The sequence below is a fragment of the Hakea prostrata genome, chromosome 7, assembly GCF_041222555.1.
Source record: "Hakea prostrata isolate BN-2017 chromosome 7, UWA_Hpros_2, whole genome shotgun sequence".
Classification (NCBI taxonomy): Eukaryota; Viridiplantae; Streptophyta; class Magnoliopsida; order Proteales; family Proteaceae; genus Hakea; species Hakea prostrata.
This window is the reverse complement of record NC_142606.1, coordinates 69,436,198-69,455,774: the sequence shown is the minus strand read 5'-3', so window position 1 is coordinate 69,455,774 and position 19,577 is coordinate 69,436,198. Positions and strand designations below refer to the sequence as shown.

The following is a 19,577-nucleotide window of genomic DNA, read 5'->3' as shown; positions in this document are numbered from 1 at the left end:
GTTTATTATTTCCATAAACGTTATAATGTCATCACCTCCTTAGTTGGACAGCTAAACCAGCTAAGTTGCTGCCTCTCCCTCTCCCTCTCCCTCTCCCAGTGTCCTTCCCTCAAAGTCTTAAACCCTATTTTGGTTTCTGTTTCCCTCCATTCTTTCAAGTTTCAAATCGGTATTCTGGCATTAGCCGCATAATATCCAATCCCTAACCACTTGGGAGTTGGGAGGAGGCCCCTTCGAGTGAAGCTCACTAATGAAGAGACCATTTCCTCTTATCTGCTCTACTCTCAGCCTCTTTCATGTCGAAAACTCTTCTCTCTCGTATCAAACCTTCCCACAAGTCCAGACGTTCTCATCTGAGCTCTTTTTATGAAACCCAGATCAACAGGCTTGTTGACGATGTCTCAGAAATCCTTAGAACCCAAGACCAATATGACGAAAGCCTAGAAACCCGATTCTCCGAAGAGGACGTTCTTGTCTCTGATGCTGCTCCCTTAGTTCTCGATCGAATTCGAAATGCCGAGTTGGGTCTGAAGTTCTTTGATTGGGTTTCTCGAAGACCATGGAGTTCGCCGGACCCTCGCTGTTATTCTTCTCTTCTAAGAGTGTTAGCTCATTCCAAAGTGTTTTCCGAGATCGAAACCGTACTGGAAACTATGAGAAACGAAGACCAGTTGCCTACCCATGAAACTCTCAACGTCCTAATCAGAGTTTATGCAGATTCAGGGTTCGTTGATAAAGCTCTTGAATTTTACGATGTTTTGGTTAAGAGACACTTTTCCTACCCCAATGTTTTTGCCTGTAATACTTTGCTTAATATTCTCGTGAAACACTCTCGAATTGACATTGCTCGTCAGATATACGATGAAATGCTTCAGAGAAACACTGATGAACACTGTTCTGCCGATAACTACAGTACTTGTATTATGGTGAAAGGTTTGTGTAGGAAAGGACAGGTGGAAGAGGCAAGAAAGTTGATTGAGGATAGGTGGGGAACTGGTTGTATTCCAAATGTTGTCTTCTACAATACCCTCATTGATGGGTACTGCAAGAAAGGTGATGTTAGGCGTGCTCACGAGGTTTTCAGAGAAATGAAAATGAAAGGATTTTTGCCAACGGTGTTTTCTTACGGGGCTTTGATTGCTGGACTGTGCAAGCAACTTAATTTCAAGGCAGTTGATCAGCTTCTATCAGAAATAAAAACAAGAGGATTGAGTGTCAATGTACAGATTTACAATAACATCATTGATGCTCAATGCAAGCATGGAACCGTCTTACAAGCAATGGAGACTTTTAAGAAGATGGTCAGAAATGGTTGTGAACCTGATATTATAACGTACAATACAATGATTTGTGGTTCTTGTAAGGAGGGAAAGGTTCACGAGGCCAGTGATCTTCTGAGGCAAGCAATGAAGAGGGGGTTAATGCCAAATAAGTATACTTATACTCCTCTCGTGCATGGGTATTGCAGGCAGGGGGAGGTGGACAAGGCCTTAAACTTGATCATTGAAATGATGGAAGCAGGGCATAAGCCTGACTTGGTAACTTATGGTGGTCTAGTTCATGGGCTTGTTTTGGCAGGTGAAGTTAATATGGCATTGACGATTCGAGAAAAAATGCTTGAGAGGGGAGTATTTCCTGACTTAGTTATTTACAATGTTCTTATGAATGGACTTTGCAAGAAAGGGATGTTTCCTGCTACAAAACAGCTGCTTGAAGAGATGCTTGAGCAAAAGATACTGCCTGATGCATTTGTATATACCACTCTGATTGATGGTTTCATCAGGCATGGTGACATTGATGAAGCGAAAAAGCTTTTCAACTTATTGATTGAGAAATGCGATCCTGGATTAGTTGGGTACAATACCATGATCAAAGGCTACTGTAAATTTGGAATGATGAAGGATGCAATTTTGTGCATTGATAGGATGAGAGAAAGGCACATACTTCCTGATGAATTCACCTATTCAACTATTATAGATGGGTACATCAAACAGGATGACGTAGATGGGGCACTAAAGGTGTTCAGTAATATGATGCATCTAAAATGCGTGCCCAATGTCGTCACATACTCCTCTCTCATTAATGGCTTTTGCCGGAAGGGAGAGCCTGATACAGCTGTTAAGTTCTTGAGAGAAATGCAATCTCATGGATTAGTCCCTAATGTTGTAACATACAGTACTATTATTGGACACTTCTGCAAAGAAGGAAAACTTGCAAAAGCAACTTCATTTTTTGAAGAAATGCTGATTAACAAGTGTGCACCTAATGATTTTACATATCAATATTTGATAAATGGACTCACGAAAAATATATCTGAAGGAGATGACTATCAAGAGAATCCAAAATCTATAGTGTTGGATTTATTTAAGAAGATGATTTCAGATAGATGGGATCCGAGGATGGCTGCTTATAATGCTATTCTTATTTGCCTTTGTCAACATGGGATGCTCAGAACAGCATTGGAGTTGAGAGATAAGATGGTGGGAAAGGGTTACAGTTTGGATCCTGTTACTTTTGCTGCACTGCTACATGGTCTCTGCATTGAAGAAAGATCAAGGGAGTGGAAGAACTTCCTTTCTTGCAATCTAAGCCAGAGGGAGCTCCAAGTTGCTCTTGAGTACTCATTCTTGTTAGATCAATACCTGCCTCATGGAATGATCTCTGAAGCTTCTCAGGTTTTGCAGTTCTTGATTGAGGACTGCAAGCGTGGTAACCAACAAATGAGCAAAGAAGACGTGAATGTTTTGAAAACATCAATAATTTAAGGAGCTGGATAGTGTCACAGCCAATACAATTGTTGCTTTAACAGGCTATTGAGAAGGTGAACCCAAGATGGTCAGGATCTTCAGCCATTTTTTGCATGAAGTGACCGGCTTCGCATATGAACTTCCATGGTCATGCTGGCAACCTGAGTAATGGGTAGACCCTAATTTTAAGAGATGGGAGAGATCTCACATGAAAATATGCAGGAGCTCCAATATGTTGATGCAACAGTGGAAGTCAGTATCATTTTTTGTTATCTTTCTAAAATTTGGATTAACTTTTTTCTATTATTTTGATTAAATTGCAAATGTGTAATTACAGGTTGTGCAATCACCAAGGTTACCACAACTGCACCAGCGTAAGGAATTAATCTCATCTTTAAGTCCATATCATGCCAAACTTGTGGGAGAACATTATCTAGCATGAAAAAGACCAGTCTATGATTGCAGAAAGTCCAGGTAGGCTCCTGATCAATGCTTGGAGTTCACTTATGGTCTTTTTTTGTTAACATGTACAATAAACTTAAAAGTTGATTCTGTGGGGAGGGTTTCTACAGCGTGAAGGTGCAGTTTTGCACCAGGCAGGGACAAGGGTTATGAATTGGTTGATATGGGTAAGCATTTTATGCGAGAGGTTGTGGGTTCATTGGTGGAATTAAGAGGATGACTGAAAAGAGTCTGCACACTGTCATCATGCAATTTCTTTCCCCTTGATTTAAATCTAGCCGTGAAACTTAAAAAGACGTAATGAGGTAGTGGCAGGTCCAAGGGAAGTGATGGTAGGTAGGGTTTTGAATGGGGCTTCTCCCCCTATTATCTTCTTGCATCTCGTGGACAAACTACATCCACCCTCAAATACCCTGGCTCATTAGGTGTGGGATGAGGGTCGATCCATATGGTTGCCATCCAAGGGATTTTGTCGAGCCTTAAAGAGAATGCTTTGTTCGTCTCCCTCCTTAAGTGACAAGAGCCACTTTTCATAGATTTTGAGAGCTGGTTCCTGCTGTAAGCTGAGTAATTGTTACCAAGAGAATTGTGCTTTATTCAGTCCCCAAGAGGGTATTTATGCTTTGCAATCAATGAGTAATTTGTTATGAATAGGAAAGGGAATACAAGTTCTAGAATAACAAGGAAAAACAGCCTGAACTGAATAGGATTTCAAGTACTAACCAGAAACAACTGAACTAGGGAATCCTAAGTGAAATACGTGAGGGGAAATTCCTCTCATTATCTAGTTCTAGCCCTCGCTAGTGCCAGAACTCAAAGGGGCATTGATTCCCAAAACAACCCTAGACAACACCCCACCTCAAGTTGGGGCATGGATATTGTACATGCCCAACTTGGTCGAAATAGGGTGAAAAACATATGTCTGGTTAATCCTTTGGTGAGACATCTACTACTTGTGATCTTCGAACTTCACAAATGACACAGAGATTACACTGCTCTCCTATTTCATTATAAAATGTTTGCCAATCTCTAGATGTTTTGCCTTGTCATGTTACATCGAATTATGGGCAATGCTTATAGTTGCTTTATTGTTACAACTCACATTAGAGGATCATTGGAGGAGGTATTAACATACCAAATCTTCAAGAGACCACATAACCACAATAATTCACTTTATGCTTGGTTTGACAAGTAAGTTTAAAACTTCAGTTGCCTTGACCCCCCCCCCACAAACCTTCAGTTTATAACAAACGTATTAATGGTACTGTTGGGTACTCTTTTATCATTTACACTCTAGTAATGGTCTAGTAATGGAGGCCTTTTGTACTATTTTTTTTTCCTACTCTACGGGGGGGATTGGGGGGGGGGGGGGGGGGGGGGGGGGGGGGGGGGGGGAGGGGGGGGGACCCAAAAAAAAAAGGGGGGGGGGGGGGGGGGGGGGGGGGGGGGTTTTGGGGGGGGGGGGGGGCCTGGGTTTAGGTTCGGCCCCCTTCCCTTTATGCTTGGTTTGACAAGTAAGTTTATTGCAATCTCGCTAGGTATAGTTTCCTTTTTATTGGACAGATCTATGTAATATCTACTTTCCTTTGGGTAGATTCTGTGCAATATTTTGTTTCCTTTTTGGTGTAACTCAGTTAAGGAAAGTAATCCTAAACTGAGATTGGTTTACTAGATTATAATAAAGTGTTTTATGGAGGAGAGATTCATGGGAACTTTCTCCCCCTTTCTCCCATTCTGTTCTCCTTCTTCCTTCTTCTCCTCATTGTCCGTGCTGATCTGACCTTCTAAATTGCTAAAGTTGCTACAATACAAACAAGTAATGAAATATTGTGTTTAGAAGTGTTAGAGCTCCTCATGGATTGTAGAGTAGGTGTAGGGAGCTTCCCAACACAAGCACTAGACTTCACATAGCATAGGTGTAAGTATTTGAATTCTTATTTAATCTTTTATTTTACAGTTATAATTTGGCTAGAACTTGACTGTGTCTTAGAAGTCCTACTGATTGAGTCTGTATTCAGTTTTGGAATCTTAACTAGATTTTTAAGTTTTTATTTCCTTTGTACAGCCATAAGGCTATACCTATATACATGTAATAGCTCCTAAGGAGCTGCCTTTGATTTTTTGAATAAAAGGTTTGTAGTCGGTACCTTCTGGTGACCATGGGCTTTAGGAGCACCACAGCTGACCAACTGCACTAGGCAGTTGTGGTCTGAAGTATTGATATCTATCCCACTTGTCACGTCCCTAGCTTACAGAGTTCCCTAAATATGCCTTGCCCAAAATTTTGTTGAAGCTCTTTCTTGTTGCTGGAATTTCTTGCAAGATCAAAATGTGTTAAGTCACTTGACCTGTTGTTCTTAGCTATTTTAAGTTGAATCCTTTCCATTGCCAGTTCTGCTAATCCTTTGACTTCCCAAACCCTAGCATCTCCCTCTATGATTTTCGTTTTCCGCAAATGCCAGCTCATTCTAACATCTCCATACTGTAATTCAATCATCAGAATCATTCCAGTCCACAGCAACCTCAGACCACCAGCAACACGCAATCCATACTGTTGCCCTGTCTTACTATGAACAACCCTTAGTTTTTGATTTCATCCCTAAGATTTTATTTTCATAATTTTGCAATTACTTTTCATCCAGACGCCAAAACCCTTCAATCTCCTGATCATGTTACTCACTCCAGCACCTTGACCTTCAATTGAAATCTTGTGCACATCTGCCCAGTAGAAGCCTTAAACTTCCAAATTTATCCCTAACTTGCTAATTCCATAATACCTGAAGTACGCTTTAGCCAACCATATAAACATATTGCAATGACATCGTTCTTGTACCATCCTAACAATACATTTGAATTTAATTGCAATATGACCGTAAAAATTCCTAGATTTTCATCTTTTCACTTTTTCAAAGCCTAGGAAAACCCTAATTTTGCTGAGATTCCAAATTCATTATTCAAATGTTATCGACAACACCCCAAATCTTGACTAGACTCTCTATCACTTACTGGTCATAACCATACCACCAAAGCATAATCCTTTATGTGGCCCTATCCTCTTTCCTGACCTAGTCAAACTAGGTTGGTTCGTTCAAGATCCTGGTTTATTGGCTCCTAGTTCATCTCAAGTCAATTTAGGATTATGTCACCCTGACATGCGTTAAAACTATAATACCAAAATGAGAGAAAACTACACAATTACTGCAGCTGTAATTGAAGATATTTCTGCACTGATATGCAATATTAGAACCTATAATAACTAAAGTTAACCCGAGATATATGCTGTACACCATAGATTTGCATTCATGAGTAACTAATATTAGTGTAGACGTGCTCCGCACAAAGAAGTTGTTGGTTTGGAATGCTAGCCCTGCTGGAACGAAAAATTGAAAAAGGGGGGGGGGGGGAGCCGGAATGGAAGCCAAAATCCTTCTTGTATGAATTTTTGTTCTTTATGGAGCACACAGAGCAAGTTTGCTCCTTAAAGTCAATGATAAAATTTTGAAAGTACAAATCTGTGCTGGTAATAAATTTGTTTAAGTAGTCGGTATGTAACTGTTATTTTATATATTATTTTTATAGATTGTGGAAGCAGACTTAATTTTCTGTTCTTTTTATTGCTAGTGTATGGTTCTGCTAGGAATCTGACTATAGTTCTTGATTTGCATCACTAGGTCTCTTTACTTCCCGAAAGATAGTTTCATTGATTCATTTCCAAGCTGTGACCAGTCATTTATGAAGGTATGCTCTTTGATGGGTTTTAAATTTTAACTTTTGCCATTATTCCTGCCATAGGTAATTTGACCATTTCTGCAGAAATAGTCAAGATATGCAGAAATGCTCTAAAATTCTTGTACTTAATGGGGAAATTCTAGAAATGATAGATGCATAGAAAGCATTGTACACAACCAACTGTAGTAGTTCAGACTTCAGATCCTACTGATTGACTTGCAAGCAGGAGTGTGTGGAGCACATGGTTAAGATCTTAATCTCGAGGGGCCCACCTCGCCAACTCACAGTGAGTTGGCTCAATATCTCACCATGCTGGAAGATTCCAACTCGAGGAGTCTTAGGGGTCATTTGGGGCTGAAATTTGCTGTCCAGCCTATTTCAGCCCTTCTAAACAAATTAGTGACCTCAGATTTATTTTGAAAAGGGCACATTTCAGGGACACCCCAAGATATTAACAAAAAGCAGACCCCCAAAATTATGTCAAATTGGCAGACACCCCAAAGTGTCGTGAATATTGCATAATAGCACACTAATAGCACACTATGTTAGTGTTTTCTGTTAAATCATGGTTACATAGTTTTGATATTCCTACAGTACCCCTATATTCTGGAGTTTTACTTTTAAGTGATTTTTTTTAAGGGTAGAAGATATGGATGAAGGAATACCCTCTTCACCCATCTTCCCACCCCGCCTCAGTTGAAGGTAAACCTCCCTCTCTTATGCAACAAAATTATGACCTCAAATAATGGTTCCATTTCTTAGTCTTACTTAGATAAGAGCACAAAAGTGAAAGCTTGTTTTCTTTTCCCCTGAGCAAAACAGGCTAAAGGAATTAACTAAAATGTAAAATAATTTGTAGAACTGATGTAAAACTAGAATCTAAATCTGAACTGATTGAACAACTAAAACCACATAGCATATCTCTTCCCTTCCAATTTTGTAGTTCTAGTTACTGTTCTGAGTCCACCATTTTTCCTCAAATATTCCCTAACAACTCTACTCCAATTTGTCATGGTTCATCTTGAACAAGTTTCTCCGTTTGACATTTGAAAGCAAACCCACTGCTAGTACCATAAAGTTTTAATAAAAAATAATGAAACTGAGGAATTATTGCAACGATTTCCTTTCTGGGATGATCTGATTCAAGAAAAGGACTATCTGAAATACCCTAAACCGTCAAGTTCAACTGCACTAAATCGTTTTCTTCCAGATTCAAAGATCTCAGTCTACCTCCTTCGTGATGCACACACATTTTCTCTTATTTTAATAAGAATCAAGATGGAAAGGGAAAATGTTAGTTGCAGCCTGATGAATTATTTAAGAGTTTCGAAGGTTTCACGGCTTAATGCCACGGAACAAGAAAAGAACAAGGGTCTCATACTGAAGAAGCAGGGGTTTGCTTTGTAAATTTAAAATCTTCTAGCGTGGGTAAATGTAATTTTAAGAAGATCGTTGTACATTATAAGACACGGTTTTTTTCTTCAAATGTTTTAATTTGGTTTTGAATAGGAAATTAATAAAAATACAGAAAAATAGAAGAGGATAGAAAGGTCTTTTCAAGTTTGAACTTAGCGGTCTCAATTTTGTATACTTGTGGGGTGTTTCTGCTTTTCACTATATATCTTATGGTGTCCCTGAACTTTTTCCTCTTAAAAATAGTGTAAAATGTGAGTTCTGCTTTAGACCCGAGTTGGAAATGACAATGCTGAGTCGAAACTTTAAAATGTCCTATAGTACACATCGTACTCTAATACGTAAAGGCTCAGAGTTCAAGATTCAGACAATTCTAATAAATTGCACATGTTCATAGTTCAAACTACAAAGTTCAAATGATAATCCAATCATCAAAGTTAGAACTCGTGAATTGAGGCTTGAAATCCTATGTGCTAAGCAGTCTTGCCTCATCTCACGAAATGGAAAAAGAGATCATGAGATGATGTGATTTCTCCTGCCATGGTGGATCAGTGAGGTTACTCTGCATTAGAATAAGTAGGATTAAAATTTTCCTCTTAGAAGAAAAATATTGCAAAATAAACCAATGCATAGAAGCGTAGTACATTGACAATTTCCCTTTTTCTTGAGTTGCTACTGTTGATTATTATATAGAAATCTTGAAAAATGCTCCACTAGTTCCATCATTCTGTTCATTCCATTCCTTGAACAAAATCTGTTCTAGGTACATCTAAATTCTTGAAGATGAGCAGAAGTAAGTTAGAAATTGTCTGTTATAGTCTTCATTCTGTGTATAAACAGGATGGTTCACTGTAGATCTTGATATGAGGTGCATAAGTGAAATAGGATCAGAGTTATCATATTTCTGGAGCCATACTGATTCTGTTTTGATATCCTCTTGTCTCTTTTCCCCCTCTTTTTACTTTTTTCATGTTTTGGTGGAAGCCCCATTGCATACTCTCTGTGTTACTTATTTATTTACTTTTTACTTCTTTGGTGTTGGCTGATAACTGGTAGTTCACACATCCTCCATTTTTTATGGTGCAAGCTTTTTGTCGACAGTGGACAGACTACTTCTCTCTGTACATAAGATCTTATTCTCTCCTATTTCCAGAAGGAATAGTATGGCCTTGTAGTTGCACATAAGCATTACAGTAACATAATTCTCAAAAACACTGTAATTTATAGCTTTTGTTTTTAACATTATTTTTATTTATTAGTATCTTTTCTCCAATATCATGATAAAGGGCTTCCTTGGAAGTGCTTCAAGCACCTTTGTTTTTTTGGCTAAGTAAATTATTCTCTGTTACATAGTTTCATCATACATCAGTTGAAAGATCCAGTCTCATTTCATCTAAGCCATCAGCTTTTCAGTAGTTGGCCCATTGAATGGTGAATGATAGAAAGATTAAGTGTGAATCATATTCTACATTTATTTGTCTCTTATAGGCTTGATCTTCTATTACAGACATTTTTACAACACATGCAGTCCTAATTCTGTGCATCAAGTTGACAAGCTCTGGAAATTTCTCCAGGATATATAACATATTATTTTCATGGCTGTTGAATGTGGATGCTATCTCTTGACATGATAGAGGGTGCATCCTTAGATTTCATTGGCATTATGAACTATGCCTGATCTATCGGTTCCAGACTTACAAGTGAAATTGCTGTCCCCAATATACCAATGCACAAGTGATCTAATAGATCAAGAGAACAGGATATGGAGAGAAGATCTACTCAACTCAGTTTGCTCCCTTTTCCCTTTTTTTGGTAAACGTTTGCTCCCCTACTGTCAAGACAGCTATCATGAACACTCCACTCCCAATCTTTTCTACTACTGATATGTTAGGAGTAGGGGGAAAACCTCAAATGGGATTTTCACTGTAAAACTGGCATTCCAGATGTTATGCACTGGGAAGGAGGCAAAATCAGCACTTAATTCTTCAATTTTAAGATAGTTGCCAGCAAGGTTTAAAAAATTGGGATTGAATATTCTATCGGTCAGATGATTTTACGAGACATATTGTTAAGTATTGTATTGTATTGGCCAATGTATTTTAATATAGTTTAATAGAAAAATATATCGCTATATATTGTATTGATTGTATCAATATGGATATGTATAAATTAGTATCGTATCATATCATGAGATATTTTAAACCTTGGTTGCGTAAACTTATTGGAGAAGAAGGTAGGATGCCTTGCTGCAGGCGAAATCCTTTATTTGGAGGGCGGCCAAAAATGCTTTAGCAACATGTAATAATTTATAGAAGCTCCACTCCAAGCTGATTACCATTGTTTGGAGTGGAGACAGCAGAGCATGCTTTCCTGTAATGCCCATTTGTATGGTCGATTTGATTTGAAGCAATCTGACTTCGGAATTTCCCATCGACCAACTAAGAGCACACAATGAATTCTTGATAGCATGGTTTAAAGTATCGTTATAATATTAGTCGATATGCATTCACATTGAATATTATCAGAATGCAGATTCTCTCTACCTAACTGCCTGTGCTTCCATCTTCTCCTTCTCACACGTGGACCTGCCTTGGGTTGACAGTCCATTTGGGTTCAGAGGATTTGCACTCATACTGATAATACGATAAATTACTCTTTTTTTATTTTTTTCGAATGACACGTATTGAATTGCACCAAAATGTACCAGTAATTAGACCTTGCTTGACACTCAACCAAAAATCAATCCACCAAGAAACTGGCCACCCCAAAAGGGGATACTCGATGTTGAAGTCAATAGCAATCCCCACTAGGTGGTACAGTCAAGAATTCAAGATTAGCGTTGATGCCTCTAGAAACCTAACTACTTCAAAGACAGGAATTGGTATTATAACTAGAGATGCAATGGATAAATCATATTAGCAAAATCAGATAACCCAAAAGTTGGGGAGATGGCACTTTAAGAAGCATATGCAATCAGAAGTCTGACTATTTGGAAGTATTGGTTTGGATGAAAATCATCTCACTAATTGAGTTTTTTTGGTTGAGTTGGTGAAATACCTTAGAAAGTGAGACAAGTCCCCACCTTTGCTGCTTAAGTCAATCACTGAGAATATCAGGCAGTTTGTTGACTTTCTTATTTATTATAATTTTACACACATATGTATGAGGTTGATTTATAAAATATATATAAAAAAAAAAAACAATCAAGTTCACTGGCTTGGAGGGTCTGTCTACAGAGTATGTGACAACTTGGCCAATTTTCACTGCATGGCTTCGACACATATAATTCCCCAGCCGAGAGTCTTTCACTTGAATAAATCTTACTTGCCGGAAAAAAAAATAAATAAAGATATGTTATTCACCATGGGAAGAAACTTCACTCTTCACTTCTACAGGACAATGACAAAGCTTTTCAAACTAGGAATGTCCCGAAGATTAAAAGTAAAAGCTTAAGAATTATGTCTACATCAAACTGGTGAATATTTTGGGCTCAATTTCAGTGCGATTGCGTAGCACTGAGTTGCCTACGGTTGGGATTTAAGGTGGAAGTCGACCACTTGTTTTTTTTTTTTTTTTTTCAGTCGGTGTTTCAAAAAGTAGAAAAAAAAAAAAAAAAACCAAACCGGTTGTTGAGATTTGATCTTGACCACCACTTTTGATCCTCTCCATTCGTAGCTCAGTGCTGCACATTAATTGCGCAACACTAAAACACAACTAGAATATTTTGAGATATGTGATTAACTTCACAAAATAAAAACAAAGGGAAAATACTAACACAATAAAACTTATTAACAAGGTCTCATGGGAGGATCCAGATCCTTTTCCCACATGTAGAGAAAATTTCCATGTGTAGGTAGAGGATTTAGACTCCAACATAAGATGAATTCAAATTATGTTGGTTTTACTTTATGAAAGTAATAATTGAATAGCTGTTCATTACTCCATAAGCAGATAGGGCTGCAATAGGGCCATGTTGGGCCGGGCTCTTGCAATCCCAAGCCCAACCCTATATATTTTATTCTAAACCCATTCTTGCCCTGACCCTAATTCAGGGCTAAAGATTATTGTCCCTGACCCTAAGCCCTACAGGACCAAGCCAAGCCCATTCCCGCCCAGATTGGCCATGTCCCTAGCCTTAATTGACCCTATACTTGGCCTTGTCCCTGGCCCTGATTGGTCCTGTCTCTAGCCCTAGCCCTGATTAGCCCTATCGTTGTCCCTGTTTCTAATTCATTGAGATCAAGTATCAGGGACAAAATTATGGCTAAAATTAGGCCAGAATCAGGGTAAAAAAGTTAGGACCAAGATCAGGGCAAAAAATCAGGGACGGGTGGGGATAGGTCCAGCTTGCCAAAGAGTAATTCTAGACCCGCCCTTTGACTAGGGCCATAATTATGGCCCTAACCCACTCTCAAGGCCAAAATCTTGAGCCCAAGCCCTATTTGGGCTTAGGGCTAGCTTAGGGCAGGTCAGGGCCGTCAACGCCAAACTTGCAACCCTATAAGCAGAGAACCGTGAAGTTTGGGAGTTGGGAGTGAGGTTGTCATTCTTTATGAGGATATGGTAATTTGGCTGGTTTTGGAAGTAGCAAATGTTGAATTATTCAGATTCATATTGCACAAGACATGCTAGATTAGTCGAGTCAACTCAACTTGCTTTGATGAAAGCAAACTGCACCTGATGACCTGAGTTAGGTGCTAGTGTGCTACTAGGTTTTTGCCTTGTTATAGGGATCAAGCTTCAATCCTACACATTTAATGCACATGATGCATTTAATGAGAAAACAAGCCGTTGGATTAAGATCTCGGGTGAGATTTCGACCGAGATCTCGATCAAACGGTTCTTTTTTTTTCGTAGACAGTCCTGCACATTAAATGCACAGGACTGAAGCAAAATGCTGCTTGTAGAGAAGTTAAAGTTTAAAGAGCAAATTACAGTGACATCCCAAAACAGAACCCCTAAAACACAGACACCCCATTTTTTGTTTAAAAAACACTCGACTCCCATTTTGTTAGAAGTGTTAGTATTGAAATTGGAAAGACCAATGTACCCTTTATGTAACTTTAAAGGTTAAAGATTAAATGGACTATTTTACCCTTGATGTCTTCCACCATCTTCCCTACCTCACCGATCATGGTGGTTATCGTCTTCTACCAGAAAATAGGGGGAAAAAAAGCTTGGAGAAAGCTTTATCTTCTTCTGCAATTGTAATCATGTATCCAAGAAGAAGCATTTCTAAAATGAGGTTTTAAGAATAAATTTGTCTTCACCATTATAAAATAAGAGGTACCAACACACCTTCATTCTTGATTTGTCAGCTAAAATTAGACACTTTGTCATTTAGAAGGCTTGAATCCAATCGATCAGCCAAGAAAAAAAAAGCTTGTAACGAAACTATACTTGGTTGTTGCAATAGGTGTAAAAGTTTTAAAAGCTAAGGGGGAGTGGAGGATGGATTCATACTCTACCCTCTTCATTCCTCAACCCTCAATGTAGAGATTTATAGTTATTTCTTTCTTTGAAAAGCTCTGTTCTACTCCATATAACCTTGACACAAACTAACATTTTGGAAGGGATACCATTTCTCAGCATCATCACTCAACTTATGTTGCCGTGGATCATTTATTTCGGAACTTTCGTAGTCAAGAAGGTCACTGAGGTTTGGAGAAAGATGCACAATAACGGGCCATAGCAAATACACAGAGGATTCGGGTTCGGCAAACTGCCTTGTCCCCGGGGGGTTTCACAACCTCACACCATTCTCCCCCCGGGTTCCCTGCTTCCCTCTTTTCTGGTTATCTCGAAGACTTTTTAGGGGGAATGAGAGCAACTGGACAAATGGCGACTCAGAGAGGGACAATATCCTGGGGTCTTCTTGTTCACTTCGGAACTATGTCTGAGCAACTTCACTTGGTTCGGGATATCGCTCGGCATCGGTTCTCTCTTGGCCGGGGGGCTTGTGCCGGGTTTTCCCTCGGTCCGTCCATCTGCTCGTTGATTTGTCCGTCGTGGGGTTGGGAAATGGGCGCCATGATGTTACCTATGCCCCGCATGTGGCGCTGCCGTTTGCGCTACCAGCTTGAGGGTGTACTTATGATATTGTGCCCATATGGCGCTCGGGGCTCTTGATCTTCTACCTCGTTCATGTTGAGGATCGAGGACTCCTCGTGTCTCATAATCTTACGTTCGGTCTTGGGGAGCTCTGTGAGTATACCATGTGATGTGTGTTCGTTCGCGGGTCGTGGTTGGTTCTTGTCAACCAAATCGAGGCAACACACCAGGGTTACTTGGGCGGGATTTGATTACTGGCGTGGTCCCCGCACGGGGTTGTTATCGTGCTTGAATGGGACCTTACCAATTTGCAAGGGAGGATGCCCTTGATCATTGGTTAGGATAGTTTGCCAATCAATCCAATGGATCAAGTGGTAGACATATATATATATATATATATATATATATATATATATATATATATATATATATATATATATATTATATTATATATTAATTAGTGCAAGCATAGGTACTGAATCGTTTCCTCCATTCCATCTTACAATTGCTCGCCTCGCGGCTCTTAGTGGTGCTCTTCGTTTCCCGGGGTGGTTCCCACCGGCGGGGTTGGCCCCTCTATGCTTGTTTTGCGGTCTTCGCGGTTGGGCATTCTCGCGTGTTGCTGTTTTCCCTTGTATGTTCCATTGGAGGTCGATCTTGGTTCATGGGCGAGCGGTGGTCTTCCAGGCGATGGCCGCTTCTTCGCTGCTGGAATATGGCTTTTGGCTGGGGTGAGTTACTCATTGTGACTCGGGGATGGATCCTGATGAGACACATTCTATGTTCAATCGCAAGGGTCGATCCCACGAGCTGCTTAGTGTCGTTGGGTTGAGCCCCCAGCCTGATGTCTCTCTCTGGCTTCGTGATTGCCCTTCCCGTTTGGCCTGGGTCCCAGCTTGCCCTGGTGTCAGTTCGCTCTCCTTTTCGTCCTGGGCTACCTCTGATGCAACCATTAGCTTTTAGTTACTCATATTAACTATGATTAATTTTTACCCCCAATATTTTTTTTTAACTGTGATCAATTACAATTAATTCAGTTCACAAGATTATCACTAACGTGTTAAATTTTTAAGAAACCCATAAAATTCACTGAATCAGGTTAACTTCAAGCAAGGTGTAGGCGTCTAGGATTTCCACCACCCCTGAAAAAAAAAAAACTCAAGATTTGTTTCCCTGAAATTTGAACTGAGGATTATGATCTTAATAATTCTCCCAGCGTAAGTCTGCAGATTGCAAGTGACAATACCGTCTGATGTTGATGGAACAATTGGCTCCCAGTCCTAACACATAATTAGTCAAAGGGAGAACTGATGGCATATGTTTTGGCCTTTCAGGATATCCATGGGGTACACTGTGGGTCCTTGTGCAGCACTAGCAGTCTTCAGTCTTTTCTTGGGTTGCTGTTTTATTTGATTCAATTGAACAATCAGAGGCAGTTGGACTATACCTAACAAGAGCACTGCTGTTTTCCAAGTATAGACTCCACATTCCCATTTTACAAGTTGATGCCCATCATGAGTTTATACAACTTTAGTGAAGCAGCTAGCGTTGGAGAGAAGGAAGGAAGGAAACCCAAAAACAAGAATAAGGGGAAGCAGTGAGAATAGAAACAGATTTCAGGAAGTCCTGAAAATAAAGAAGAAAGCTGGAGTTGGTTTGGAAGCCTGAACTAGGGTAGAAATGGGAAAATCTCATTACCCAACTGGGATTGGTGACTGTAAATGGATGATGGAGGACCTTCTTATTTTTGGCAGAGCAGAAGTGATGAATGAATGAAAGCAATGATAGAATAGATTTACACAGATGGCAGGCAGGTGAAGCCAGGCAAAGTATCTCCAAGAAGAGTTTCTGTAAAAATATTTCTAAAATTTTCTTACTTTTCTGTACGTGTATTTCAGTATGTTCTTTAGCATATTTTAACGTTTGCATAGCTTAGAATTCCCGAGTCCCCAACTATATTTCCCTTGATTTTTCTTTTGTTTCCGCATTCAAGTTGAAAGGGTAATTCATTCAGAGTCTGTGCTTAAGCAGAGGTTTCTTTCATGAGAATCTGATGGTTTTCACTAACAGGAAGCAGCCTATTTCGTAAGACAGCACCCAAGATATATATATTTAAAAAACCAATTGGACATCTTCTAGTATAATATTGTGTTCAAGGCCGGCCAGTGAGACGATGCGAGATATGCTTCATCCTTTGAGAAGGAAACAGCCCAGATCACCAGCTAAGTGGGGTTGCAGAGATACCCAAAAGGTTTGCCTAGAAGCAGCAACCCCTAAAAGAGTGTGTAATAGCTTATGCACTATTGGGCAGAAGATGAACATGGCAGAGCGATATTCCAAAGCTATGGAATGTAAAAATGCATCAGTAGAGGAGTGTTCTGCCTTAGGGGGAAGCATCCACACAATCTGGTGTGGACGAACCTCGCGGAATTCTTAGGTTTTCGAGACATTGGATTCTCTCCAATGTTTGCGTTACTCAATCCGACATTTAAAACCAACAAGTGTTTGTCTAGAAAAATACTAGAATTCACAACCAATAATATAACAAATAGTGAATTAGAACTGTTATTTGGTTATGCCTGATATGTTTCTTGGATTCTTGTAACCACATTAAATTAATTAAGATGGGAAATTTTTGGTGCCACCTCTAAGTTACCCCCTATTATAAATGCCACCTCTTGAGTTATCTAATTTATCAATTAGACCCCGTATTACTAACACCATTAGTCTTAGTTAGTTTTTATTTATCAATTTCTAATATTACCCTCACATTCTAAGGAAAAAAGATGACAAAGGAGAGAAAAGAAAGAAAAAAACCATGCAATAATAGAAATCATGAAGATGCAAGAATGGGAGAAGAGGAATGCATAGTTGGAGATGGTTGAGGAAGATGAAGATAAGTTGAGAGTAAGGTTTTTCGTTCAAGGGTATTTTTGTCTTCTTGAAAAATTTAACTTGCTTACGTCAGCATATAACTTTGATTACCTAATAGTACTAGGAGCTATCATCCATATGGATTTGGATTTCCCCACTCAAGTGCAAGGTGCACCCAACTTTTCCCTCTCACAACCCATCTGACATAGGCCACTCCTAGGCCCACCTATGTCAGGTGGGCTGTGAGAGGGAAAGTTGGGTGCACCGTGCACCCGGGTGAGGATCTGGACGTTATTCATATCTTTTTCCCGTACAAGGGGTTATAATTGATAAATTCAGTAACTCGAGGTGGCATTGATATTAGGGGGTAATTCAAGGGGTAACCGTGAAAATTTCTTTTTGAAGATTGACATGCTATGACGTATTTTGGTGGGAACCCAAATGATCAGTTTAACATATTTCGAGTGTCACTTATATGCCTTATCATTCTCTCATTAAGTCACGGTGAAAAGTTCTTGCTAGGAGCTTTGTACGTAACACGGTCTTCTAATGGTGTTTCTGAGAGTTCTCCATAGTGATTTTCTTCCTAGTAATGAAAACTTCTTAAGCTTCGCCCACAGAATGAAGTACAGTTGATTGGAGCTTGACCCACGGTGTATCGCTTGTTATCTGCTTTGGATTGTCTTCGTTATTTCTTTGGTATTGGTTGCAACATTATCAGAATGCTCTTCATACACACGAGTTCCTTATCCATATGCATGACTTCTGGACCATTCTAGTGGGGGTCTCAGGTCATTATTTTGATTTGAAAGGATTATAAACATGGAGTTCTTCGACTACTCCTTGAATAGAACCACAAAAGTGCAGCAATGGCGACAAACAAACAACTAAAGTTCAATGGTTGGAATTGGACGCCCACCCAATTGAATGTGAACCTCTTCTTCTTCTGCGGGATTTATGCTGCAAGTGGCCAGCCAGAAGATACTGAACTGTAGCTGAAGCTTGGGTTTAGATTGTTCAGCCATATGGGATGTCTACGAAGAAAGCTAACCTAATAAATAGAATCCTTTTTTGATGAACCTATCCAAATAGTATTAGCACAGGCGAGAAAAACTTTCTTTTCGTTGCAGACAACCCTAACTTCAGATTACTATCTGTGGGTTACGGATGGGACACATCCCCTGGATCCCCGTGAGAAACGCTTACTGGGTAACTTCTGATTATGATCTTTGTTGTTGGCCACCTTCTTGCAGCCCAAGATTCACAGTTGGAGGAGATAGTAGTGGTCAAATGATGTAAGAGAAAATCACTCTTTGATCCATTCTAGCACTAAACACCAGCAAAGTTGATCTTCAATCCAAAGCATGGTACAGGATCCAACGATGGGATATCCCACTAGGTTTCATAGCATGAGATCAAGAGTTTGTTAATAAAATAAACATAAGAAAATTTTGATGCAATACATCTGTGTGTTTTGTATTGAACTCCAATGAGCAATATATATGGAGGGAGTTTCCTAATATGAATATTACATAAAAGCAATATGAATCATGGGGATAGAATTTCTTAATCTTATTTACAGAAATAAGGATTGTATAATAGGAGATGGGATATACATAATCACATGAGGTGTCATGATAAGACTCTCCCGCAAGTTGGAGCGGGAAGATTATGAATTGCCAACTTGGACGAGATGAAGTAAAATTGGTCAAGTCCAAGAACCTTTATGAATAAGTCATCCAATTGAGCAGATGATGAAATTTTTATTGGTTGAATGAGCACTTGTTGTAACTTTTTGCGAACAAAAAAAATCAATCAATTTCAATATGCTTTGTCTTCTCATGAAAACGGGGTTTTCCGCAATGTGAAGGGCTACTTGATTATCACAATAAAATGGTACTAGTGCCTTGATAGGGAAGTCAAAAGCACGGGGAAGAGAAGTCAACCAAGTGACTTCACAAGTACTCATAATCATAGCATTAATAGTTACTTATTTGGCCACAACGGCAAAAGTGTCATGAAAATCAACCCCATCCACTTGGGTATAGCCGCCCTTTGCAAACAAATACGCTTTGTAACTCTTAATAGTCCCATCATAATTTCCTTTAATTTTATAGACCCATGTAGAACCAATTGCCTTATTGCTAGATGGAAATGGAACCAGAGACCAAGTTTGATTATGAGCCAAGGCTGTGATTTCAGCGTTTATTGCATCACGCCAAACTAGGTGCGCATGGCTTCAGCAAAAGTAGATGGTTTTATATCACTAGATAAAGAGGTGAGGGAAAAGTTAAATATGGA

General features: G+C 39.4%; 1 protein-coding gene across 1 annotated transcript; it reads left to right on the top strand.

Annotated features, from left to right (window-relative positions):
* Nucleotides 1-296: 296 nt before the first annotated feature.
* On the top strand, nucleotides 297-10,261 carry LOC149011875 (Pentatricopeptide repeat (PPR) superfamily protein). Its single transcript, XM_089163810.1, has 4 exons — nucleotides 297-2,999; nucleotides 3,085-3,221; nucleotides 6,881-6,947; nucleotides 9,439-10,261. Exon 1 carries the CDS (start codon nucleotides 297-299, stop codon nucleotides 2,763-2,765), a length of 2,469 nt encoding a protein of 822 aa, XP_089019936.1. The 3' UTR covers nucleotides 2,766-2,999; nucleotides 3,085-3,221; nucleotides 6,881-6,947; nucleotides 9,439-10,261.
* Nucleotides 10,262-19,577: the final 9,316 nt, after the last annotated feature.